Here is a 27,948-nt window from a genome sequence, read left to right as displayed (position 1 = left end):
ACAAAAAGCAGTCTATTAATTTAACATGCACACTTCTTGGATTTAGGAGGAAAACTGGAGGTGAAAAACTGATGAAAAATTCCCACAGATATGGGAAGGAAATATAAACTTCACACAGACATTGACCAGGGCAAGACTTACAGTAGAAGTTGTAAAGTGTTCTCTGCCTCCTCAAAAAATCATAATTATTAGAATAAAAATAAAATGGAATATTTCACTATCCTGGTTACAGCTGTTTGTGCAGAGCTGCATTGATATTTTTTAATTTACTACATATAAATTTAGGCTAACGGGTAGCGCCGAAGTTGGCACTACTGTCTTTCATACCCAGAAACCTGCACTTAAGTCCTATACCTGTTTGTAGTCCATATAGGGGTTACAGTTTCTCCTTGTGTCTGCATGGACTGACTGCTAGTGAGAAATATGACAGCAAGTAATGCTGTTAATCCTTGAATCTGTGATAGTCAAATAATTAGTGAGTAAAAATGTAACATTTACAGTATACACCCACCTAGTTTAGTTCAAAGTCATGTGGGACTAGAGCCTGTGAACTGGACTAGGTGGGTTTATACTGTAAATATTGCATGTTTACCCTGTAATTATATTGAGCGTTTCACTATCACAGGCATTAACAACATGCCATTCCATTTTCCATGTCCCATATTTCTCACTAACAAATGGGAGGAGCAGTCTCTTTACAGTCTAATTGCAGAGATGAACCTGTGCCCTCAGTTCATATGGCCAAGCATTTGTATTGGATGTTTGCCTGGAAAAAAATGGTGGGGTATCAAACTAGCAAGTGTCTGTTTGTTTTTTGCATGGTTAAATATTGTAAAATCATTGTAATATCATGGGGTACTTGCAAATGCCAGTGGTGTGACTGCACAACAAAACAATTGGTGTGATTGGAAGAATTGGAACTGTGTATGGATGGAGCATAGTGGCAGTGCTGCACGAATGTTGGGCACTGAGTGAGTGAGAACTCAGCTGATACACCTGCACATATGGACATAAGAGATTTCCTATTAGATCACACTGTAATGAGTGCGCTTCTGAGGGCCTTTGTAATCCAGATACGATAGGTTTGTGGATGTCCATTAGCAGTTACCACAGTGCAAATGTCCAAAAAGGGATAGATCATGGTGTAACTCCATGATAAAAATGAAGTGGAGGTCTGCATTGGTTAGTATTTTGGCAGGGTTTCCAGCATAATGGAGTTTTTGTTTGCCTCTTCTCTGTTGTCATTATGCCTTATATAATGTGTGCAGTTTCACCAGTCTAAACAAGTTAGCCAGTTTTGCAGCAGCTTATTAAACTGTCACTCAAATGATCTGAATGGCACGGACAAATGGGAGAGCTGCATAGGGCACATTACAAAATGTAGGTGTTTAAGGGGCTAAGATCCCGTATAAGTTTGAAATTTGTGGATTTTTGTTAAAATTGTACTGGCAGTAACTATACTCTGTCTGAGTGTACAATACGCATAATAAAACATCTGTGTTTTTCCTTCTTACATAGGCTGTTGCTTATTAAGGGAAAAAGAACATAAGAAAAATGAAACTAAGCCTTTAGGAAATGAGTGGTCAGTGCATATTTACTTTGTTTTAATCAAATTCAGAAAGTCACATTTATGAAATAATAAGAAAAACAATATTTTGTTCAGGTAATATTTGATAGATTAAAAACATCACAATGTGCTCTATTGAGTGATGGCCTTGAGGCTGTTCTGGCAAACTGTTCGACGCCTCAGAAGAGGAAGGCGTGACCTTGCCAAGACTGTATTAAGCAGGGATGGAGAGGCCCTCCTATCAGGAGGCAGTGTTGGACCCATCACGGCTACTAATGTCACTATGGCGGTCCAAGGAGTCCATGGTGGTAAGGCTGATGGGATAAATGAAATCAAACTGGAGAAAGACCTGGACATTGTTTGGATTGTGTGGTTATCATGTCTATTCAATGTTGCATGGAAGGAGGGTAAAGTACCTTTGGACTGAAGACGGGAGTAGTGGTCCCTATATTTAAGAAATATGACCAAAGGGTGTACTCCAACTACAGAAGGATTACACTCCTCAGCCTTCCAGGTAAGGCCTATATCAGGGTGCTGAAGGGGAGTTTCTTCCAAATCGTTGAGCAACATATACATGAGAAACAATGTGGATTCCATCCACAATGTGGGAAACACAACAAATTCTTGTTCATTTGTATTGCATCACCGTGTTCATTCTAATGTTATTGTGAGGTCTCACCTGAAATATTTGGAGCAGTTATGGTCTCGCTCCATATTATAAAAAATACATGGAAATTCTAGAAAATGTTCAGAGAAGAGTGACTATTATCATCTCAGGTCTATAAAGCATGAGCTTCAAGGTAATCTTGAGCTATTTTTTCAGATTAAGCAAGAGGAGGTTAAGATGAAATATGACAGACATTTTCAAACTTATGATAGAAAGTAGAATATGGGCACAGAACACATTGGATTAGGGTCAATTTTGCATTAATGTTATAACATATTTACTAAAACACGACACCAGGTACAATGAATAAGTTTCTAAGCATTGTAGTAGGCATTAGCACTTTAGTGACCTTCAGTTCTTGATTAGAACAGCTTTCTGAAGGCATCGAGACCATGTCATGTTACACAACTTTTTTTCATTTACAGAACTTAAGTAAATTGGTGATGATCATGATGAGCTCCTGTGCCTTTTAGTTGTGTAGTCTGACATCTCGAGTTACTCAGTTCTACCAGTTTATGACCCCATCCAACAAAATCAACCGGGTTCTGTGTGTGTGAGACCTGAGAACTAACGAGCACTGAGCTAGAAGTACAATGCATGCAACTTAGATATGTGGAATAATAAATGCGGGTGTTCTGGACATCACCAGCAGAACAGAAGCTCTTCTGTCTGATGTCTTGTGTTTTACATACCATGACAGAATCACGAAGAAAAAAAATGGAGACAGAGATTGCAGATGAACTCAAGGAGATCAGAAACGACAGTCATGAAGTTTGACATTCCCTTCAGGTAGAGGTAATGTAATGTGCCAATAATTTAAGGAAAACAGAGATTGAAAATCTAGGTTCTTGCCAAAACCTTTCCTATGTTAGCTCCTGCCTTACGCTTGACATTGCTGGAACTGGCTCCAGGCCCATGCAAACCTAAATTAAGTGGGCTTCAGAATTTTGCATCAGGTCAAAATATTCACCATCTACATATTATTTTTATAAGCAACACAGGGCTCATACATAAATATTTTTTCCACATAGCCTCCTTGCTATTCTAGAGTATATGTTGCAGTAATGCACAAACTATGTCATGCTTTTTGTTAAAAAAAGGATACATTCAGCGTGGCGAAAAAACACATACAGTATATACTATCTTCCTTCTAACATTGATGGTTACTATGGAAACATTTTCTATATTTGATTTATCCCTTCATTGATTGTTACGCTCTTGTCAGTTCAAATTAGTGTGAAGACATGCCAGCCCTTTCAGTAGTCAATGTGACTAGACATCATTGACCATTGTTTTCCAAAAAAGTTTCCTATTTTAATATATTAATTTGTACAAGTTTTCTGAAATTAAACACAGACTTTTCTAAGCTGATAGTCATTGATGAATGTCACACATCACCTACATACAGTGGTGTGAAAAACTATTTGCCCCCTTCCTGATTTCTTATTCTTTTGCATGTTTGTCACAAAAAATGTTTCTGATCATCAAACACATTTAACCATTAGTCAAATATAACACAAGTAAACACAAAATGCAGTTTTTAAATGATGGTTTTTATTATTTAGGGAGAAAAAATCCAAACCTACATGGCCCTGTGTGAAAAGTAATTGCCCCTTGTTAAAAATAACCTAACTGTGGTGTATCACACCTGAGTTCAATTTCCGTAGCCACCCCCAGGCCTGATTACTGCCACACCTGTTTCAATCAAGAAATCACTTAAATAGGAGCTGCCTGACACAGAGAAGTAGACCAAAAGCACCTCAAAAGCTAGACATCATGCCAAGATCCAAAGAAATTCAGGAACAAATGAGAACAGAAGTAATTGAGATCTATCAGTCTGGTAAAGGTTATAAAGCCATTTCTAAAGCTTTGGGACTCCAGCGAACCACAGTGAGAGCCATTATCCACAAATGGCAAAAACATGGAACAGTGGTGAACCTTCCCAGGAGTGGCGGCCGACCAAAATTACCCCAAGAGCGCAGAGACGACTCATCCGAGAGGTCACAAAAGACCCCAGGACAACGTCTAAAGAACTGCAGGCCTCACTTGCCTCAATTAAGGTCAGTGTTCACGACTCCACCATAAGAAAGAGACTGGGCAAAATGGCCTGCATGGCAGATTTCCAAGACGCGAAACCACTGTTAAGCAAAAAGAACATTAGGGCTCGTCTCAATTTTGCTAAGAAACATCTCAATGATTGCCAAGACTTTTGGGAAAATACCTTGTGGACTGATGAGACAAAAGTTGAACTTTTTGGAAGGCAAATGTCCCGTTACATCTGGCATAAAAGGAACACAGCATTTCAGAAAAAGAACATCATACCAACAGTAAAATATGGTGGTGGTAGTGTGATGGTCTGGGGTTGTTTTGCTGCTTCAGGACCTGGAAGGCTTGCTGTGATAGATGGAACCATGAATTCTACTGTCTACCAAAAATCCTGAAGGAGAATGTCCGCCATCTGTTCGTCAACTCAAGCTGAAGTGATCTTGGGTGCTGCAACAGGACAATGACCCAAAACACACCAGCAAATCCACCTCTGAATGGCTGAAGAAAAACAAAATGAAGACTTTGGAGTGGCCTAGTCAAAGTCCTGACCTGAATCCAATTGAGATGCTATGGCATGACCTTAAAAAGGCGGTTCATGCTAGAAAACCCTCAAATAAAGCTGAATTACAACAATTCTGCAAAGATGAGTGGGCCAAAATTCCTCCAGAGCGCTGTAAAAGACTCATTGCAAGTTATCGCAAACGCTTGATTGCAGTTATTGCTGCTAAGGGTGGCTCAACCAGTTATTAGGTTCAGGGGGCAATTACTTTTTCACACAGGGCCATGTAGGTTTGGATTTTTTTTCTCCCTAAATAATAAAAACATCATTTAAAAACTGCATTTTGTGTTTACTTGTGTTATATTTGACTAATGGTTAAATGTGTTTGATGATCAGAAACATTTTGTGTGACAAACATACAAAAGAATAAGAAATCAGGAAGGGGGCAAATAGTTTTTCACACCACTGCATACATACTGTACATATATGTACATACCATGTTTACAAAACTCAAAACAGTGCGTACATCTTTTCTTTGTTGTACTGTATGTGGAAAGTCACACTGACCTCAGTTCAAGCCAGCTCTATATAAAGAGGCTTTGTATTTAGTGTTATACCACTACACCTGGATCAAAAAAAGACATCAACACTTTGCAGATCCACAGTGACAGTAAATGACATGTGTTTAACTAGATATAAGAGCTTTCTCTGTTACTGAGGATGGTGCCTTGTGAACTGCGAAAATGCAAAACAAAAGCAGCAGGCTTAAAGCTGTAGTACCAGGCCAAAGATATCTATTGAGCACTTAGACCTTGGACACAGCTCAGTGCCTTCTAAAGCCACATGAAAGGTTTTGGGGACAGGCCAGATTTGCCATGAACCAGATTTGTGTTAAGTGAGAACGTCTGCTGCCTTCTGATTCATCTCATTTGTGTTATCTTGGCAGCCACAGGCTTGCTGTGCTAAAGCCACAAGAAGCTAAGAAGTGGGAAACAATTTGGAAATATTTAAACTGAAGTGATCTGCTTGTATCCTGTACAGAGGTCCCACAGTGCAAAAGTAATGGTGTGAACTCACTAATTTCAGTTCATCATTCATGAAGCAGATCCTTCAATCAGCATTAGTGTGATGCATGGACTCTACTGCACATTTGCTCAACTTTATTTTTGGACTCCTTTCATTGCTTTCTGAATAATTATTTTGAAATTTCTTGTCAAGTAAACATAATATGAAAATGTTCAACAGATGATGTGAAATGACAGCCTATCAGAAATATGACAGCCTATCAGAAATTACATTCTAGCAGGGGTCAGACTGATTGCAAAAGCAAATTTGGACTAGTCCTCTGTTTAGGTATGTGGTGTGGCTGAACTAGAAAATAAAATTTCCATCCCTATCTGAATAAGTGACCCTGAGAATGTTACGTGCAATTTTCCATTAAAAACACGTAGCATTAAAAGTGTGATGTTGCTCTCCACAGTGAAAAAACAGATTTGCTTGTCTTTTGGAAATATGTGCCATAAATAGTAATTAAGAGGAAACTACAGTACAGAGTAAAAGGAAGAACATACAATCTCCACACATTTAATGTCCGGGGCATGAGTTAAATCACCAGAAATATGCAACAGCACCATGTCATCTACTTTTTATGTTTTTATTTTTAGTTCTTCCACCGACATGTACCTTCATCAAAATAGGTGGATATTTACATTTGCATTCTTGGCAGAAAAATAAAAAAATTATTTGGCTCTGAAACCACTTTTTTATTCTCATAGGAGACAATATTTACCTTTGTTGTTTTTTGCAAGCCTGTGGAATTTGACCATAGGCAGTTTTTGCAGTATCACTGATTGTTAGCAGATGCTGCTGTATATATTTGTATCAGTGACACATCTGCAATTATAGTATAGAGTTACTCTTAATTAATGTGGAGAAAGAAATTCAAATGTGAGGTGTCATCCTGATGTAAAGTGTAATGACCCTGCTAACATCTCTGAAAGACATCCCTCAGGACAGACAGACAGACGTTAAAGATACAACAGACAGATAGACAGAAAATGCACGATAGATAGATAAGATAGATAGATAGATAGATAGATAGATAGATAGATAGATAGATAGATAGATAGATAGATAGATAGATAGATAGATAGATAGATAGATAGATAGATCATATGTTTAGTGCTACTGAAGAATTCAGGCATGTTGCTTTTCCCTAGCGATAATAAAAACATACTGGCTTAGCAATTTCTTTATGTAATGTGTCTCTAGATTACCGAACATAAAATGAGAAACCAATCTGCATTAACATTAAATAACATAATAAATTGCCAATGTAGCAATAACCTGAAGCACACAAAACACTATCAGTGGACACTTAAAATAAATGTAGGCTTGAAAGGGGCAGAAGACATCCAGACCTGAATTCTTCATATGACTTGATGTGAATGTAGCTATAATAAAACATGCGTGTCATGCAAAACCTGCTACAGTCCGAAAATATTTAAGTCTATATTTGAGGTGTAGTACTTACTGTTTAATTTAAATGTACTGCAAAAACAAAGAGCTATTACTTTTGTTTATTACTGGCCAAGGCAGTTCTTTTTTTTTGCTAGCTTTCATTACATTACAGAAGTAGGCTACTTGCATATCTGACCGTATATCATACAGAAAATAGGACTGTTCTATTAAAATATATACATTTTAAATAATAAACATACGCATTCAAATGTAACTGATGTTGAGATACAGTATTTTTAATTCATTTAATATGTTGGCCTTCTAAGTCTATCAATATATAGTCCCAGTGAATTAATATTGTGGAAAGCAAAAATCACTTTTTTTTTCACAAGCAGCTTTCATGGTAAGAAATAATGGTTTCTAAAAGGCAAAGCCAGCAAAAATAAATATAGAACGTTCTACTGTGAGTGAATGAAAGTGCCTTTTAAAGCAACAGGAAAGCTCACTTTTGACTGTTTTGTTGGTATTTTATTTTTAGGTAAAATAATTTTCAGTTAGGTAACAATTCACCAGCATGTTTCCTATCAAGTAATCATATGTGCCTGTTTTTTTCCTGAATTTTATAAATGAATACTGCAGGGAGATTCACTAGACAGAGGCCCCTGATATTCTGTAATAACTCTCGCTAGGACGAAGCAATCTGAACGAAACAACATGCAATGTGCTACTCAGTATATGGTGCTTTGAACAAGCCGGGATACCCCTGTGTTGGAGCAAAATTAGCTCCTTGGTCTTCTTGGTGTTGATGGAGAGATTTTTGCCAGCACACTACACTGCCAGGTGCTGAACCTCCTCTCTGTCTCCTTTCCTCTCTATGGTGTCATCTGCATACTTTATGATGGAGTTGGAGCCATAAAAAGGGACGCAGCCCTGTGGAATGCCAATATTCAGAATCAAGGTAGAGGATGTGTGGGTGTTTAACCTGACAGACTGGGGTCTGTGGGTTAGAAAGTCCAGTGTCCAATTAGAAAGAGAGGTGCTAATGCAGAGGTTGCTGCTAGCCTGTTACAGTTTTTGTCACTACTGAAGTCCATAAAGACCACCACTGACAAACCTGCTAAATCTTCTTCAGGGTTGCATGCGCCACAGCTTTTCCTGGTAACGCTGGGCACACAGAAAGAACCAGCCCTGAATACTCCTCTGGAAACTAAAAATGAATCCTATGTTTAATCACTTATTAAAAAACACCTCAAGTATTACCTATGTTAACACAGGGAACTTTCCTCATGAGGTGTGAAAAGGCAATGTGGCATAGTGGTTAAGGTCTTGGATCTTAAACTCTAATATTGTGGGTTCAAGTTCTGCTACTAACACTGTTTGACCATGAGCAAGTCATCTCACCTGCATGTGCTCCAATTGGAATAACAAAAGAAATGCAATGAGTTACATCTTAAATGTTGTAAGTCTCCCTGAATAAAAGTTTCAGCCAAATAATAATGAAGGAGCAACTCTGGTCTCATGTCAGCATTTCCTCCAGGTAACCCTGTACAATTTATTCTTAAGTCATAGTCTTGCATTAACAGAAATTATTACAGCGACCAGAAAGCAGTGGTATCTTTGTATTAAATTCACAGTACTGCAGTTAATGGAAATAGATCCTAAAATAAGAGCAACACAAATTATTCAATTACATATTATAAATCTCTCCTCACATTTATTTTACATAAGCAATTTGTTAATTTGTTTCTTTCATCCCATTTATTTGATACAGATAAATTACTCATATGACAACATAGTGGTTCCAACTGTGTTTGAATCCTGGACAGGTTCCTTACAGTCAGTATAGAGTATCCACATTCTCCCTGTATCTATTTTGATTTTCCTCCAAGTACTCCACAGGATGTTTTTCAGATTGATTGGAGGATCTAAATTGACCCAGTTGGAAAGATCATATGCTGTGGGCTGCTGCTCAGGGCTGGCTCCAACTTTTGTCTCTTGCCTAACGTCACACTGAATTAAATTAACTGGGATAGATAGATAGATAGATAGATAGATAGATAGATAGATAGATAGATAGATAGATAGATAGATAGACAGACAGACAGACAGACAGACAGACAGACAGACAGACAGACAGACAGACAGACAGATAGATAGATAGATAGATAGATAGATAGATAGATAGATAGATAGATAGATAGATAGATACTTTATTAATCCCAAGGGGAAATTCACATAATCCAGCAGCAGTATACTGATAATTTCAAGTTTTATATAATTATTTTCATTTATTTATATGCATAGCTTTGTAATTTGACTTTTATCTGATTTCACAAGAACAACCTGAGCTTGAAATGTGTTGCAGTTACATACTGCAGACTGTCTAATGCCACCTTAATTGTTCTAAATGTGTGATCCTTTTACCTGTTTTAGTTTATGGTGTAGAACTTGTCCAGATGCAACGTTTTTTGCGTTGCTATTCATTTCTGTTTCTGACAAAGATGCCATTTATATTCATACTAGCAAAATACCTGTGCTTCGCAGCGGAGAAGTAGTGTGTTTAAAAAGTAATGAAAAAGATAAGGAAACATCTTGAAAATAACGTAACATGAGCGTCAATGTAATTGTTTTGTCACAGTTATGAGTGTTGCTGTCATATATATATATATATATATATAAATATATATATATATACACATACATACATACACACATTATATATACAGTATATATATCTATATCTATATATATATCTAATATCTATATATATCTATATCTCTATATATATACACATACATACACACATTATATCTATATCTATATCTATATATATATAAATATATATATATATATAGCAAAATACCCGAGCTTTGCAGCGGCGAAGTACTGCCTTAAAAGTTTATTAAGAAGAAAACTAAACCTTTTTAAATTGAGGGAAAATATAGCAATAATTATTTGTTGAGGATCTCTTTGTATACCACATTGTGAGTTAGGCCCTCCGGTTGTAATATGACCAATCTTTGCGCTGAGCTTACTCTTGAGCATGCAAGTACAGTTGGCCATGTGAACAGTAATCTTGTTTCAAATCTCACAGCTTGGATTGCTGCTGTCATAATTGGTTTAAGTTTCATGGTTTGTTTCAATTACGACAGTATTTGTAGGACTTGTGTTGAAGAGACATTCGGCATCTGTCAAGCGCTGTAAGTATACAACCAGTTTCATCTCAGCTTTTGAGAGTTTAAACATTCATAAACATCAAAGTGTCCACTACTGAAATCGTCACCTGTGAATCTAAGATATTTAAGAGACATTGATGGTTGTCCAAAGGTGTAAAATATTTGGCCATTTCGGTACACTTGAAAGTGACAACCGAACAATTCAGCGGCAGCCATCAACTCACATGCAGATGCATAGGTGAAGGGCTTAAGCATTTCACTCTTATAGTGCTCCTGTGTAGTATAATTATCTCCTGTACCATCATCAGTCCACACCTTGAACCTGTCCCAGTCATTCAATACATAAGACACAATGTTTCTCCAGATATCAAGAGTGAGCCTGATATGGCCGTGCAATATGTAACAAAGAGAATGAAAAAGATAGGTGCCATCTCTGGGCATGGAAGCCACTCGGTAACTGTCAGTTCTTTGATCGATGGTGATCACCTCGATAGACATGTTAATGCGGGTACGGTTGGAATGATAAAGGAAATGGGTACCTGAACAATGTAAAGTAAGTCTAAAATACCTACACAATAACTATAATCATAATAAATGAACAATAAAACAGCGGAGAAGCCGTGGATTAAATAAAAAGGCTGTAGTTATCAGCAGGGAAACGTGAATCCCGTGGTGAAGCAAGGTATGGAATGTAGAGACTGGAGCAACGGACGGCCTTATATAGGCAGGCAGCCAACAACATGGGAAGTGTTGGGATGGGGGACCCAATGCCGCCTCACACGGTGACTGAGCTGCAGGCTATGGACGTATATATGTACATAAGTAGGATTCAGTTAGCGTTGGGAACCCGCGTACCAAATTTCTTGAAGATGGGCCCATAAGTAACAAAGACCGTTGAAAAGTTCAATATGGCGGCCGACAGTGGCATCATACCACGAAATAAGTACCAAATTTCAACATTCTACCTACACGGGAATTTGGAGAATTAGTGACGTTGGAAAGTTCAATATGGCGGCTGACAGTGGCGTCATACCACCGAAATAAGTACATACATTGGTTTCGGTTAGCGCAGGGAAGCCGCCTACCAAATTTCGTGAAGATGGTGCCATAAATAAAAAAGTTCAACATGGCGGACGTTGTTGACCGTTATGACCGTTACGCGTAGAATTTCGAAATGAAACCTGCTTAACTTTTGTAAGTAAGCTGTAAGGAATGAGCCTGCCAAATTTCAGCCTTCTACCTACACGGGAAGTTGGAGAATTAGTGATGTTGGAAAGTTCAATATGGCGGCCGACAGTGGCATCATACCACCGAAATAAGTATGTACATTGGTTTCAGTTAGCGCAGGGAAGCCACCTACCAAATTTCGTGAAGATGGGGACATGAATAAGAAAGTTCAACATGGCGGACGTTGTTGACCGTTATGACCGTTATGCGTAGAATTTCGAAATGAAACCTGCTTAGCTTTTCTAAGTAAGCTGTAAGGAATGAGCCTGCCAAATTTCAGCCTTCTACCTACACGGGAAGTTGGAGAATTAGTGACGTTGGAAAGTTCAATATGGCGGCCGACAGTGTCGTCATACCATTGAAATAAGTACGTACATCGGTTTCAGTTAGCGCAGGGAAGCCGCCTACCAAATTTCGTGAAGATGGGGCCATAAATAAGAAAGTTCAACATGGCGAACGTTGTCAACCGTTATGACCGTTACGTGTAGAATTTCGAAATGAAACCTGCTTAACTTTTGTAAGTAAGCTGTAAGGAATAAGCCTGCCAAATTTCAGCCATCTACCTACACGGGAAGTTGGAGAATTAGTGATGAGTGAGTGAGTGAGTCAGTGAGTGAGTGAGTGAGTCAGTGAGGGCTTTGCCTTTTATTAGTATAGATCAGAGAACATAAAGGGTTAAATGTGATATTCTAAATCAATATTATTCTTTCGGGCAATTGGGTGAAGTCAATCAGGCTGATCAGGCCTATTTTAAACTTCTAACAGGTATGGAAGCATGTCCAGATCCTAATCAGGCTTGCACTCCTTAATGTGACTTTTGGGTTTGTGATTCACACGCACTTCATTACATTAACAGTCAGAGCTTCTGCACTGTTGCTGAGGAGCTCCGGCCTCCCTTATCCTTGAATTATTTCCAGCTCCAAATCCTCTGTCCTAATGTAATCTTTAATCAGATGCACACTACCTGAAAGTGCCACTGAATCATATTTAGTGTGTTCTAGAGATGACAAAATGTCAGAAACAAGGGAAAATATCCAAGAGGACAGTCCTGTACATAGATTGTAAATCATAACTCTTTAAGCAACCCTTCTATTTATGATGCCATTATTTCAGTGGTGTTATGAAAAATGTGGGAAATAGTAAAACAAATATGGGTTATTCACTCTAGCACTATTGCTTGAAACAAACCTGGTAGTTATCCAGTTGCAGGTGATGGTTTCATACTAGTGTTTATAACCACCTTGAGAGTAACATGCTATGCAGACTACAAAATAATCATAACCAAATTAATAAAAAATACTTTGATTTCCTTTCAATAGAAAGACATTTTGCTCTGCCATTAATACATTGCATGAGTTTGGATTTGAATAACACGCCCTGAGGTAGACTACCTTCACCTTGATATAGGCTATGACTCCCCGTGACTCCAAGCTGAATTAGCAGGTTCAGCAAATAATTGCATCAATGAGGCATGAGCATTACTGTCAATAAGGCATTTCAGCTGAAGAGTATCAAAACAACCTGGCATTTTTAATCTTGACTTGTATTTAAATAATGAATTAAAATCATATTAATGCAAAAAAGAAAATATATATCTCCATTTTTGGAGTTCCGCATATAATCTGCTACTTCCAATAAAACATATCATCTAATTAACACTCCAATGCTGGGTGCGTTGTTCCTGCTTTGTGCCTGATGCTTGCTGGGGTAGGTTCCAGTTTCTCTGCATCCATGCTCAGGAGAAAACAGGTATACCAATGACTGCGAGTGAGTGAGCAACAGCAGTTTTTGAAGTATTAATGAAGTCAAAAAAATTTAATGTCAGCTCTCTATATATTTTTCAAGTAAAGGAGACACAAGTTTCAAAGTAAATCAGTACTCAATAATCATGGCACCCAAGAGTGGTGATGTGTTGCATTTTAATTGACAATAATAACCCTATAAGTCTATATTGCCTATATTACAACCTAACCTAACAACTAAAAGTAAGGCATCAGGTCCCATTTGCTGTTGAAAACACTATCACCTAATTTAGAACAGATTAACAAAAGGCGAGAACCATCCATAAGCAAGACAGCATTGAGTGGTATTCCCTTGCACAAATCCATGCAAATCCACACACATTCACCTTGGTTCAACTTAGTGTTACTAATAAACATGGTAGACACTCATATGAACATGTTCAGAAGATGCTTGACAAATCCTTATTATGTTGTTAGAGGGTGACACCCCTCGCACAATGGTTTTAAAATAGTTTGCCATTCTGAATGAAAGTTAAAAAAAAATCTCATGTGTCCATCCAACAGCCTCAGAGCCTTGCCTGAAACAATATATCTAAATGTGTCTATTGGTGCATTCCATGCAATACACTATTCAAAGCAAGGTTCTGATTAAACATAAAAGGTTTTTTAAAAGATAGGTTTGTAATCATTTTCCAATATAAAGGTAAGTATTCCTCGGAAAGTGTAGATCAGGTTTGTAATGGACTGTGCTGCATACATGGATATAAACTCTAGTAAAAATAAAAATAATAATAATACAAGTGTTAATCATTTTTGCTTTGTGCCCTCCCCCACCATAACCTATCGTCTATGGGGAGGAGCTAAAGCTCTAGATTTTTCTAAAATTTTGATCTCTGTTTTTTGTATGATCTTGACGTTTTACGGTTCCTTGATACCGAAAACACTTATACTGTGTGTGTCTGTGTGTCACTGTTTCTTGTGGATGGTCGGTAAAACGGCCGGACGGAAAAAAAAACAAACTCGAAACTTAAGCCTGTTATGAGAGGACAATGTGATGATTAGTTATTGAGACAAATCGTGCAAGAGAAAGAGGCACTGTAGAGGAACCCTTAAATACTGTAATTCTGCAATTAATTATTAATTCTTTTCATCAGTGGCTGTCGTAATGACCTATTTTATGATCAGAAAGATCAGCATCAGAGTGGTAAATAATTACTGAAATATTATAGAACTAGACATTAAGCCCGTTACAATAATGGGCGCTAGAACAGTAGTGCATAAACATTAGTAGGAACAGTCTATATTAAATGGCAAGAGACCTTGTATGTGGCTGTAATATGCGTCACTGTATTGTGTGCCTTTAATTTTCTCTCTCAGTAATACTGGTTTGTATTTCCGTAAAATGCCTGTAATTTTGTCTGACAGTAATGCAGTGGAACCTCGGCTCACGACCGTAATTCGTTCCAAAAATCTGGTTGTAACCCGATTTGGTCGTGAACCGAAGTAATTTCCCCCATAGGATTGTATGTAAATACAATTAGTCCATTCCAGACCGTATGAACTGTATGTAAATATATATTTTTTTACGTTTTTAAGCACAAATATAGTTAATCATACCACTGAATGCACAGTGTGATAGCAAACTAAATGTAAAAACATTGAATAACACTAAGAAAACCTTGAACAACTGGAAGAGTTCGCAACTATAGCCTTATGACCCGCTCGTGTGTGTGCGCGCCCTGTGCGCGCCTGTGTGTGTGTGTGCGGCCCTGTGCGCCTGTGTGTGTGTGCATCCCGCGACGCCTGTGTGTGTGTATGCGTCCCAGCGCCTGTGTGTTTGTGTGTGTGCATCCTGCGCGCCTGTGTGTGTGTGCGTCCCGTGTGTGTGTGTGTGTGTCCCGTGTGCGTGTGTTTGTGTGTGTGTGTGTGTGTGTGCGTGCGTGTGTCTGTCGTGTGGGCGCCTGTGTGCGTGCGTGTGTCTGTCGTGCACGCGCCTGTGTGTGTGTCTGCACAGGGAATGCACAGGAAGAGACTAAACACGTGCCATGAGACCCAGCATGCACACTTCACCAGAAGACACACACACGGACACCTGGACGCACACAGGGGTTTTTATTAAAGAGGATACTTCAGGTAACTTTGTTCCTACTGATGCTCACATCTGAATTTTTAAATGATAAACTTGTAATTGCAATGTGCAAAGTGTCAAAAATACAAAAAAATATGCAGTCGTGGGAAAATTTGTTGGAACTCTTGCAGCACATTGGAAAAGTGCTGCGTGGGTCGTGAAATGTGATTAAATGAAAAGCAATTGTCCCATGTATACCTGCATGACTTTGATGTTTCATCGAGTAAAGCAAAGCAAGTATGAAAAGAGATCAAGTATTGTTTATTCTACAGAGATATTCTAGTGGCCCAGGTACATTTGTTGGTACTCATAGAAAAGATCATAAATAATTGAAAACTAGCTGTTTTCTTTACTTAGTATTACACATGTCTCCAAATGTGCAATTAGTCTTCCAGCCTATTTAAATGGAGAAAAGTAGTCAGCTTGCTGGTTGGTATCATTGCATGTCCCCCATTATGATACCAAAAGTTGTCTGAGGAGGTCAAAAAGAAAATTAGAAGAATTCTAAAAGCAAAGGCTAGTGACAACTGTTGCAAATACAGGGTGTCCCAAAAAGAATATCAGAGTTTTAAAGAGCTGTAGCATGGCGCCCATTCATCGGAGACTGCAGAGCAACCTAGTGGCATCTTGAGGAATTAATCTAGTTTCATTTCGTATATAAAAAAATTATATCGGAGTTTCAAAGAGCTATATTTATTGAATTATACAAGCATATATAAAAACTGTTATATTCACGTGTTTCCCACATTGTCTATAAATGTTCTATGTGACTCCCACGAATAACTGTAACAATATCGAGGTGGTATTCAAATTCCTGCCAAACTCTCTCTAACATATCGGGATTGATGCTCTGAATGGCAGCCGTTATCTTCAACTTCAATTCGTTCAAAGTTGTAGGCATTGGTGGTTGAAACACAAATCTTTGATAAATCCCTAAAGGAAAAAAGTCACATGGGGTGATATATGGGGATCTTGGAGGCCAATGGTGGAGTGACAAATCTTGATTCCTAGATCTTCCTATCCAACATTGGGGATAGGTCTCACTTAGGAAATGCCGCACTGGAAGAGATCAGTGAGGTGGTGCCCCATTTTCATTGGTCTCCAAATTTTGATGGATGAAAGTTGAAAACTCAACTCAATGCGTCTTATCTCCTCGTCTAAGGGCCTGAACCAACTGCAGACGATACGGTTTCATAACCAACCAGCGTCAGAGAATTCTCCATACACTTGACTTTGGTATCTGTAACTTATGACTTGCTCGTCGAACTGATTTCGATGGGCTCTGAGTGAACGCAGTTTGCACTCGGGCGACATTCTCAACAGAGGAGGAAGTGCGAGGTCGCCCGGTGCTTTTACCTTTGCAGATACACCCAGTATCCCGAAATTGCCGGTACCATCAACGGATGTTATTGTCATTCAAAGGGTCAGTCCCATATTTTTGACGAAATGCCCGCTGCTCAGTAACAACCGATTGAGTCCTGGCGAATTCGCAAACGCAAAAAGCTTTTTGTTGCGGCACAGCTATAACTGCAAACATAACTAATCGAAATAATCGAAACTTATCAAAAAACTGTTAGCTTTTTGATAAGCACTAGCACCATCTACTGGCAACGAAATGAAACTAGATTAATTCCTCAAGACGCCACTAGGTTGCTCTGCAGTCTCCGATGAATATGCGCCAAGCCACAGCTCTTTAAAACTCTGATATTCTTTTTGGGACACCCGGTATTATTTAGAAGTGTAGGGTCCATGGGACTGTAGCCAACCTCCCTGGGCACAGCCGCAAGAGAAAAATCAAGCCCAGATTGGGCGGAAGCATTGCGAGAATGGCAGACAAAAAGTCAAGGACAACTTCCAAAGAAATCAAATCAGAACTCCAAGGTCAAGGTCCAAAGTATGCCACCTCTGAAAGAAAAACATAAAAAAAGCTAGACTGGAATTTGCTAAAATGTATATTGACAAGCCTTGCTGCTTCCAGGACATTGTCCTTTGGACAGATGTGACAAAACTGGAGCTTTTTGCCAAGTCACATCAGTTCTATGTCCATAGAGATAAAAACTGAAGCTTTCAGAGAAATGGACACCATACCCACTGTGAAATATGGAAGAGGCGTGGTTATGTTTTGGGGCCTGCTTTACTGTATGTGGCACGGGGTGTCTTGAATCTGCGCAGGGAACAATGAAATCTTAAGACTATAAAGATATTCTGGAGCAAAACGTGCTGTCCAGTGTTAGAAATGTCTGATTCAGTCGCAGATTATACAAAGTAGATCCTACAACAGGATAAACACTCACAACACACCAACAAAGAACCCATGAATGGCTAAGGACAAAACATTGGATTATTCTCAAGTGGCCCTCTGTGAGCCCTGGTTTGATTCCTATTCAGCATCTATGGAAAGAACTGAAATGTGAAGTCTGGAGAGAGCCCCCTTCAAATATGACACAGCTAGAACAGTTTGCTCAGGAAGAGAGGGCCAAACTACTTTCAGTCTCACTAAGACCTCCAGGAATAATTTGTTTGCTGTGATTGCCTCTAAAGGCCGTGCAAGGGTCCATTCATTTTTGTCCATGCTGTTTTTATTTGTGCTATTATTTGAAATATTCTGTTGAATCAAAACTCTAAAGCAAAGTCTGATTTTTGTTATACATGAAATAAACAATGTGCCAGTTACTTTGGTCAGTTTCAAATTATTTCAGAGACAATTGTGGCGTCTTCCTTTTTCGTAGAGAAGAACCAACAAATATGACCATATTCATGTTTGTCCACGTATGTAAAAAATGGACTAGTTTAATGAATGTCTAAAGTATGTTTGAATTGTAAATGATTTTCCACCGATCTATCCATGTGTCTACTTCCTGAATTTGCACAACTACCATCAGGCATTCACTCCTTACTTAATTTTTGTTCACTGAAAAGACCTTGTAGTTTTTATATTGCATGCAGGGTAAGTAATATCATGAAAAAATATGAACAAGTCTATGGGTTAAACAAATATGTCCAAAATATTGTCTGAACTGTCCCAAACTCTTACCATGGCAGACTGATCCATATGACTTCAATTTGTGCTCTAATAAAAAATACACATCTAACTTGCTGCCTGTGCTACTTATGTGTGTTCATGTAAGGTGATAAAGTTCAACCAGTCTGGGCAGAGCTGAACTCTGCACGCACACAAAACCTTTCATGCTTTGTTTTTCTTTCACTCTGAGCGTGTTTGAGTAATCACAGCAGTGCAAATACTGCAGCTTATGAGGGGAGAAGTCAAGGCACAAAAAAAAATTCCATTTAAGTCTCTTACAATCAAAGTCACATTTTATTAAAACAACAGACACTTAAACTTTCTATATAAGATTTTGTTCATACATGAGCCAGTTTGGGTTACCTTTTTCAATTTACGTTACTTTTCATCCAAACAGAATGGCCTTAATCGGTTTAATATGAAAATTATTTTGTTGATTTTCTAGGTTCACTCAGCAATAATACACATTGCCTAAGCAGGCTGTCACTGAGAAGCTGATCCCTGAACACACATTCTCACCCATTCATTCCACAGTCCATCTGGAGCAAGTTTTCCTACATGCCATGCACATAGTATACTTCAGTCTTAATGGGGTTTGTTTTGTGACTCTTGTCACTCATGTTATGTTAAAGGCTCACATGCCTCCAGGCCCATAAGTCCTATTTCATGTATCTGTGAGAGACTTTCAAGAAAGTCAGAACGTAACAAAATGACAAGACCAGCACTAAACTATTTATATATATATGCATATAATACAAATGTTTTTTAACTGTTTGTACAAAATTAGTAAGACTTGAAGTGGAAAGTAAGTCAGTCATCAGTCATTACCCAACCCGCTATATCCTAACACAGGGTCACAGGGGCCTGCTGGAGCCAATCCCAGCCAACACAGGATGCAAGGCAGGAACAAATCCCCGGGCAGGGTGCCAGCCCACCGCAGGGCACACGCACACATACACCCACACACCAAGCACACACTAGGGACAATTTAGGATCGCCAATGCACCTAACCTGCATGTCTCTGGACTGTGGGAGGAAACCGGAGTACCCGGAGGAAACCCACGCAGACACGGGGAGAACATGCAAACTCCACACAGGGAGGACCCGGGAAGCGAACACAGGTCTCCTTACTGCAAGGTAGCAGTGCTACCATTGCGCCACCGTGCCGCCCCCTGAAGTGGAACGTAATAGCTCTTATTGGGATTGAAATGTTATATTTTTTTCTTGCTATAGTGTAATTCAAAACTTTATGACTGTTGAATTTCTTGTAATTAAGAAAACTCCAAAAGGTATCCTGCATTTAAAAAGCCATACAGTATATTCCAAAATGTTCATATGGCAATAGAAAATGACAACTTAGTTGTTTTATTTCAATACAGGTAAAAAAGTGTTTGCCTGACACAATACTGCAATTAACTTTATATACATATACGATATCCATAAAAAGCATTCACCTTCTTGGAAGTTTTCACATTTTATTGTTACACAGCACTGAATCAGAGTGGATTGAAGTTGGTGTTTTGTCACTGATCAGCAGAAAAATACTCTTAATGACAGAGTGAAAACAGATCTCTGTAAAGTGGTCTAAATGAATTAAAAATATAAAACACAAAATAACTGATCTCAAAAGTGTTCATCCCTTAATATGGCACACCTTAATCATCACTGATACAACCAATTGGTTTTAGAAGTCACATAAGTAGTTCAATTGTGATCACCTGTTGGTTGTCAAGGGGCTTCTGTTGATTTTAGTATAAATGCAACTTATCTGAAAAGTCCAACTTGTGGTGAGTCAGTATGGTGGTCTAACCTACACAATGAAGACAAAAATAACACAATAAGCAACACCATGAAAAGGTGATTGAACGTATACGTCAGGGGGATGGATACGAGAAAATATCTGAATATCCCTTGGAGTCCAGTTGAATCTATCATTGAAGAATTTAAAGAATATGGAACAGATGTAAATCTGTTTAGAGCAGGCCATCCTACAAAAACCGACTGAATCTGCAAGTAAAAGACTAGAGAGGGAGGGCAGGTACAAGTAAAAGAAGATTCTATGGTCTAATGAGACCAAAATTGAGTTTTTTGGCTATCACAGTAAAAGGCATGTATAGCATAAACTCACATTATTAATAACACACCATCCTTACAGTTAAGCATGGTGGTGACAGCATCATGCTGTGGGGATGCTTCTCTGCATCATGCCCTAGAAGGCTTGTGAAGGAAAATTAACACAGCAAAATACAAGTAAGTCCAGAAGGAAAACCAGATGCAGTCTGCAAGATATTTTCATTTTTGGCTTGATATACTTCATTAATCTTTTTGCATGACCTTTGGAGGTCAGAGCATTTTTATCATTTATTGATAATCTAGCTGATTTAAAACATGTTAGAACATGTCAAGACCTGTAACATTCATTTGGACATCATCCCTGGAGCAATTTTCAGGCTAAGAGTATGATCCCTTCTGGCAGTAAAAGGATCTGAATGAAGAAATCTGAACCTTAGGCGAAGATTTGTTTTCCAGCAAGACAACCTCCACAAGCATACAGCCAAAGCTATGCAAGAATGACCTAAAACAATGATGTGACAATGATGTCATGGGGCAGCAAAGTTGGAGTCCAGATCTCAATGCAATTAAGAATTTGTGGCTGGACTTAAAAAAGGCTGTTCAAACATAATCCCCATGCAACCTGACAGAGCTAGTTTTGTGAAGAAGAATGTGAAAAACTCTCAAGTCCAGATTTGCAAATCGGAGAGCAACAGAGACCTAAGCACACAGACCCAAAGCTGTCATCTACAGCTGCTAAAGGTGCATCTACCAAATACTGAGTTAAAGGCCGTGAAAAGTTATGTGATCAATTATTTTGTTCTTTACGTTTTTAATTAATTTCGACCACATTGCAGGGATCTGTTTTCACTTTGATTATACTGACCTTTCTATTGATCAGTGTCAAAAAAGCCAAATTAAACTAACTGTGGTTCAATTGTTAAGAAAATGTTTGAATACTTTCTTTAGGCACTTGTATAACCTATGAATAATAGCCTGAACTATTATACAGTGCTTATTTTGTAAGTGCCCAACGAATAATGTACTAAAAAAAGTAATTACAAGTTTCTAGCATTTGTAGCTTATCATGTATGGTTCTTGTCTGAGAACCAAATCAACCTGAATATCAGAGACTGCAAGACAGCAGCCTACAGACTCCACTTGTCCCACCTCTCAAACAGTGGCAGTGATGCATATGATTAATTCTTGAATATTCATCCTGTTTCTGCTTTTAAATTTGAAAAAATACAACTATTTGTTTGTGGTTTCTAAAGTTGTGAATGACCACTCTAAATATATGCAATATTAATGCACTATAGGACTTGCTGTTACTATTAAACACACTCTCAGGAAAGGCACTATATAAATAAAATGTATTATTATTATTATTATTATTATTATTATTATTATTATTATTATTATTATTATGTGTCACTCTTCCACTTTTTTGTGATCTAGAAATTACCCAGCTGATAATTAGGATCAACATTTTAGGCCACATTTCATACATTTTAAGGGGTATCAATGAGCACCTTTATCTATCAAGGATAAGTTGCAGCACCTCTGTCTTCCTGAATTTTAATTCAAATTTCCCATAAAAATAGATTTAACAAATTTTATCACTGTTGTGACTATGTAGATATGTCTTAGAAAGTCAACAACACACTAGTTAAAATGATTAAAAGCATGACAGTCAGGGAAAATGAAACAAACCTCCTGCTATGTCCAAGGGACCATTCTTTTTCCGTAACTCGCTGACAGCTTCGCCAAATTCCTTTCCGCCCTTCTTCTCCAAGGCATGGCCTGATAAACAACAGTATGACAGTGTTAGAATCTAGTACATTTAGCAAAGAAAGGATGCTCTCTCCTGAAGCTGGGGTGTGAGGAATAAGCAAATAAGGCAGAATGACAGCAAGGCAGCTCACCCCATACGCATGGATGCTGAAAAGTACCCAAAGGCACAAAATATGAAAATTCCTGTTATTTTTTCTCCTTTATCAAGCAACACGTCAAACCAAGATTATCTGCTATAGCAAGGGTGAGCAGCACTTTTCCTGTTGAACATGTGTGATTTATCTATTTTTCATTTATATATATACTGTACATGTTGGCATTCACTTAAACTAAAAATTACTCTGGTGTATTTAAACAGCTGACAAAAAATAGCAGTTAGGTGTGCAAGGTAGAGTAGCAGAGACTACAGGGTGTTGGAGTAGCACAGTGTTTATTTAGCACCGCTCTTTCACAAATCCAACCTCTTGGGTTCAGATTCTACTCTTGAGCATTTGCCAGTGCAATGTTTGTATGTTCTTTCCATGCTTGTGTGAATTTTACTCTATCATTTCAAGTAAGGTGAATTGGTGGTTGCAAAATGGCCTTGTTGGGGTAAGTGGATAAGTGGGCTCTGGACCCCAGCAAAATTGAATTGTAAGAAGTGGGTTTAAAAAAGTTATATTACTAAGTGAAGCTAAGCCTGGAGGTAAGTGTGAAGCGTTTGGTAGTTTTCCATTGACATAAACCTACAGCCTGTTATAAGAACTGCCTTCTGAATCTTCTTCAATTAAATAGTGTGTGTGTTCTGAATAACTATAGCAGGTAAATACACACAAGAATAGAAGGGCCTAAATTACTTGTATGTCTCCGCAGGTTGTTCTGGCTATATACTATATTATGATATACAAGTGCATCTGGAAAGTATTGACAGCGCATCACTTTTTACACATTTTGTTATGTTACAGCCTTATTCCAAAATGGATTAGATTTATTTTTTTCCTCAGCATTCTACACACAACACCCCATAATGAAAACGTGAAAAAAGTTTACTTGAGATTTTTGCAAATTTATTAAAAATAAAAAAATTGAGAAAGCACATGTACATAACTATTCACAGCCTTTGCCATGAAGCTCAAAATTTAGCTCCGGTGCATCCTGTTTCCCCTGATCATCCTTGAGATGTTTCTGCAGCTTAATTGGAGTCCACCTGTGGTAAATTCAGTTGATTGGACATGATTTGGAAAGGCACACGCCTATCTGTATAAGGTCCCACAGTTGACAGTTCATGTCAGCACAAACCAAGCATGAAGTCAAATGAATTGTCTGTAGACCTCCGAGACAGGACTGTCTCCAGGCACAAATCTGGGGAAGGTTACAGAAAAATTTCTGCTGCTTTGAAGGTCCCAATGAGCACAATGGCCTGCATCATCCATAAGTGGAAGAAGTTCGAAACCACCAGGACTCTTCCTAGAGCTGGCCGGCCATCTAAACTGAGCGATCAGGGGAGAAGGGCCTTAGTCAGAAAGGTGACCAAGAACCCGATGGTTAAGAAGCTGGGCTGGTGAGATCCATTTCACAGCTTCAGTTTCAACCAGTCGTACATGATGGCTGTGTTATAAGGAACAGAAGAATTTATTCATTTTGGTACATTCTGACTAAATATAGTGCTTTGTGACGAGTGATATGAACAAAAAGCACAATAAAGATTCTTACTTTTCACTACCTTGGTAGTGAAACACAGCGGTTTCTAAATTTTATTTGCATTGCCATGTCTGTTTATAATAGAAAACAGCAAAACATAAACTACACTGCCAAAACATGCTTTTTACTGTATAAAACATAAATATTCACATAGGGAAGTATAAATTAAACATATTTTGATGATTTGGATGACATTATTTTCTTAGTATTGTATTTTAGATGTTTGCTGAATTGGGCTAAATATCAGGAAGCATAGCATAATATTCATTATGCAAGACCGTGTTAAGAAATATCCAATGGATAAGCAAAACAAAGTTTAAAAATTGTGGATTGAATTGTATATAACCTTAGTAATTGGCAGCCATATTTGAGACTTAGGTCCTAGATGACCTCTTTGAACTGTGAGTTTTAAATGTCAGCTTTTAAGTCAGCTTCTAGTTTGTGCCTCTTACTGTGAACAGACCCTGCCTAAACATTAAGACCACCTTTGCAGTCTTCTTCTTATCTAATGAGCAAACATTTCAAAACCTTTGTGGAATCTACCACTCCACTTTATCCAAGCTTTACAGACCAACATTAAGTGTAAGTGAGGACAGACATACAATCAGTAGCTCCTTAAATAAGACAAAAACTGAACACTACTCACTACTCCTTACTTCTAGCACCAACAGTGCCTGAAATCATATAGTAATAAATACTTTTTCACATGGAAAGCTGTACTTACTGTGCCAAATAAAAATGTATACCAATAATGTCCACAGTAGAGAAGCACAAATGAAAATTTTTATGATTGATTCTGATCAGTAATGCTAAACTGAATCCGTGTGACAGTTTCAGGACACATGGAATTTGAAAGCATTACTTGGATGTTTCAAACTGACTCTTTAAGTCTTTCTGACATATGTTGAGATGACACAATTAAACATAAAAAGCAATGACATACTGTTGACTACTTAGGACAGAGCTACTACAGAAATGTCAGCTTAAAGTTAAGTAATGCAACTGTGTAGGAAAAATATGAAGTCCCTAAATTCCACAAAAAAAAATTACTTTGTTTACTTTGTCAAAAGTTGGGAGTTGATGAGAAAAGTTCAAATGACCTTTTATAAACATAATGCCACTTTAATGGTTGCTTTAAATTTGTCGCTACTTGGTATTATGTTAACAGTGTTTTACAGTGCTAGTACTTGTTTATGTTTATCATTCCAGATTCATTTCTGTTTTACTGTTTGTAACTTTACATCTGACAAAATTGCACCCCATCCAGGGCTGTTTCCTGTCTTGCAACAAGCGCTGCTTGGATTGGCCCCAGCCATCTATGACACTGCGTTGGATTAAGCAAGTCTGAGAATGTTATATTTGTTTATCTTCTGACAGTCAGTCAGCCAGCCAGTCATTGTCCAACCCGCTAGATCCTAACAAAGGGTCACGGGTTGTTGGGTCTGCTGGAGCCAATCCCAGCCAAAACAGGGCGCAAGGCAGGAACAAACCCCAGGCAGGGCCACCACAGGACATACACACACAAACCAAGCACACACTAGGGACAATTTAGGATCGCCAATGCACCTAACCTGCATGACTTTGGGAGGAAACCCACACAGACACGGGAAGAACATGCAAACTCCACGCCGGGAGGACCTGGGAAGTGAACCCAGGTCTACCACTGCGCCACCGTGACACCCTATCTTCATAAAGTACGTGTGTTAATGTATGCAAAAATTTTATGGTTTAGCAGTGAGCTGTTGTCGTCCTATAGCTGCATACACAGTGCCTATAGAAAGTATTCAACACCTTGGAAACTTTATTGCTATACAACATTGAATCACAGTGGATTTAATTTGGCTTTGTTGGCATTAATCAAGAGAAAAGATTGTCTAATGTCAAAGTGAAAACAGATCTCTAGCAAAATGGTCTAAATTAATTACAGCTATAAAATATTATTCATTGCATAGGTATTCGCCTTCTGTAAGACACTATTTAGTATATGCACCTTTAGCGGCCATGACAGGCATAAATCTGTGTGCACATCTGTTTCTCTATCACCTTTGCACATCTAGACACGGCCATTTTTTCCCCATCAGTCTCAAACTCTGTCAGGTTGCATGGGGATGTGAATGAACAGCATTTTTCATGTCCAGCCACAGCCACAGACTCTGACTCAGCCAATCTAGGACAATACCATTGTTCTTTTGAAGCCATTCCTGTGTAGTTTTGGTTTCATGCTTGTGGTCATTGTTTTGCAGGAAAACAAACATTCTCTCAAGGCGCAGGATTGTTACAGAATGCATCAGGTTTTCCTCCAGGATTTCCCTGCTTTCTACATCTTCTTTTTCTTCATCTTTTCCCACTCCTATGTATGGTCAATGTGCTTGATTAACCTCCATATAGCTTAGTCCTGCAACTGCTCCCCAGTCAAACCATTTTCCTCCAGATCTTCTTTTACTTTATCCATCCATCTCCACTTTGGCCTCTCTTGCTTTGTCTTCCCCTGTACTTCCATTCCCATCACTTTTTTGTCTACATATTCATTGTCTCTCCTCATCACATGTCCATACCATTTCAGCCTACTTTCCTGCACTTTCTTAGATATCACTCCCACTGTAGCTTGTAACTCATTGGTCTCTTGATGGCCTCATTCACTAGCCTTTTTCTTTCAGGTTCACTCAGTTGTTGTGGACAGCCTGCTCTAGATGAATTTACGGTTATGCCATACTCTTTCCATTTGTTCTTAACTAGATTCCAATGGACATTCAGTGATCTGGATTGTTTCTTGCATCCATTCTTTGACTTGTGTGTTTCAGTGACCTTTTAAAAGAACTGCTTGGAGTGTTCTTTTCTCTTCTTTCTGTAGGTCAGGCCACCATAATGACTTACCATAAAGTTGGACCATCTAGATATGGTGCATTTATACTGTAATCAATGGAAACCCATTAATTACTGCCAGGTGACTTCCACTGTGACTTCTAAAACTAACTGGCTGCAGCAATGATGATTATGGGGTGTCATATTAAAGGGGGTGAACACTTATGTCATGAATTACTTTGCTTTATATTTGTAAATAATTCGAGCCACATTGCAGAGATCTGTTTTCACTTTGACATTAAAGCGTCTTTTTTGGGTTGATCAATGTCACAAAAAGCCAAACTGAATCAACTAAGATTCAAAGTTGTTTAACAATAAAATGTAAAAACTTCATTGACAGTGAAAATTTTTTATAGGTACTGCGTGATCTAAGCCTGTACTTTCAACCAACATGAATGTTAAAAAAGAAAACATGGTACCTTACTTGCTAATATAAGTTAAAATTAAAGCATGGCAAGATATCTGGTACTGTTAATGTTATGCCAACGAATACTACTAGCAAATGCTTTTCAGACAATATGTCGGGAGCCCTTGACCTTGCAGCTCAGCCCGTTTAGCAGAATATGTTTACTAACTGTGTTAGTTCTATAAAGGTACAGGCCAATGCTACTGTGAGTCCTGTCTACACTGGTCAATCAGCAAATATGAGGACTAGCACTAGAGAAAGAATGAAAGGAGCATAACTCATCACTGCAAGGATACAATGAGCCTTCTGCTGTCTGAAAGGGCATACACCTAAAATGAGTAGATAATGTAGAATTAACTGGTCATCGATAGCAGAAATATAGGGACTAATGAACAGATCACATGAGGTCACATGAAATAAAAAAATCTCTTCAAAGAAAAGTAACTGAATTTGACACTAATTTATTTTACAAAATGATGATTTCAACCCACGTTTTTCAAATTGACTCCAATAATAATGTACATCTGCTGCTGTCATACAGGATCAAGACTGCCCACCTTTGCTCTAAAAGAATTGAAAAGACCAATAGCAGTAAAGCTTGTAAGCGTGGTTTATAATAA

General features: G+C 38.3%; 1 protein-coding gene across 2 annotated transcripts in view; it reads right to left on the bottom strand.

Moving 5' to 3' along the window:
- Window positions 1-27,948, bottom strand: part of LOC120541925 (core histone macro-H2A.1) — a 67,301-nt gene that overhangs the window by 5,141 nt on the left and 34,212 nt on the right. For both annotated transcript variants that reach the window (XM_039773908.1, XM_039773909.1), the window contains exon 7: window positions 22,300-22,389. In XM_039773908.1, coding sequence (XP_039629842.1) covers window positions 22,300-22,389 — 90 coding nt within the window. The remainder of the gene's footprint in view (window positions 1-22,299; window positions 22,390-27,948) is intronic.

The sequence above is a fragment of the Polypterus senegalus genome, chromosome 13, assembly GCF_016835505.1.
Source record: "Polypterus senegalus isolate Bchr_013 chromosome 13, ASM1683550v1, whole genome shotgun sequence".
NCBI lineage: Eukaryota > Metazoa > Chordata > Cladistia > Polypteriformes > Polypteridae > Polypterus > Polypterus senegalus.
Note: the sequence above shows the minus strand (reverse complement) of the source record. Positions and strands in the feature narration are given on the sequence as shown.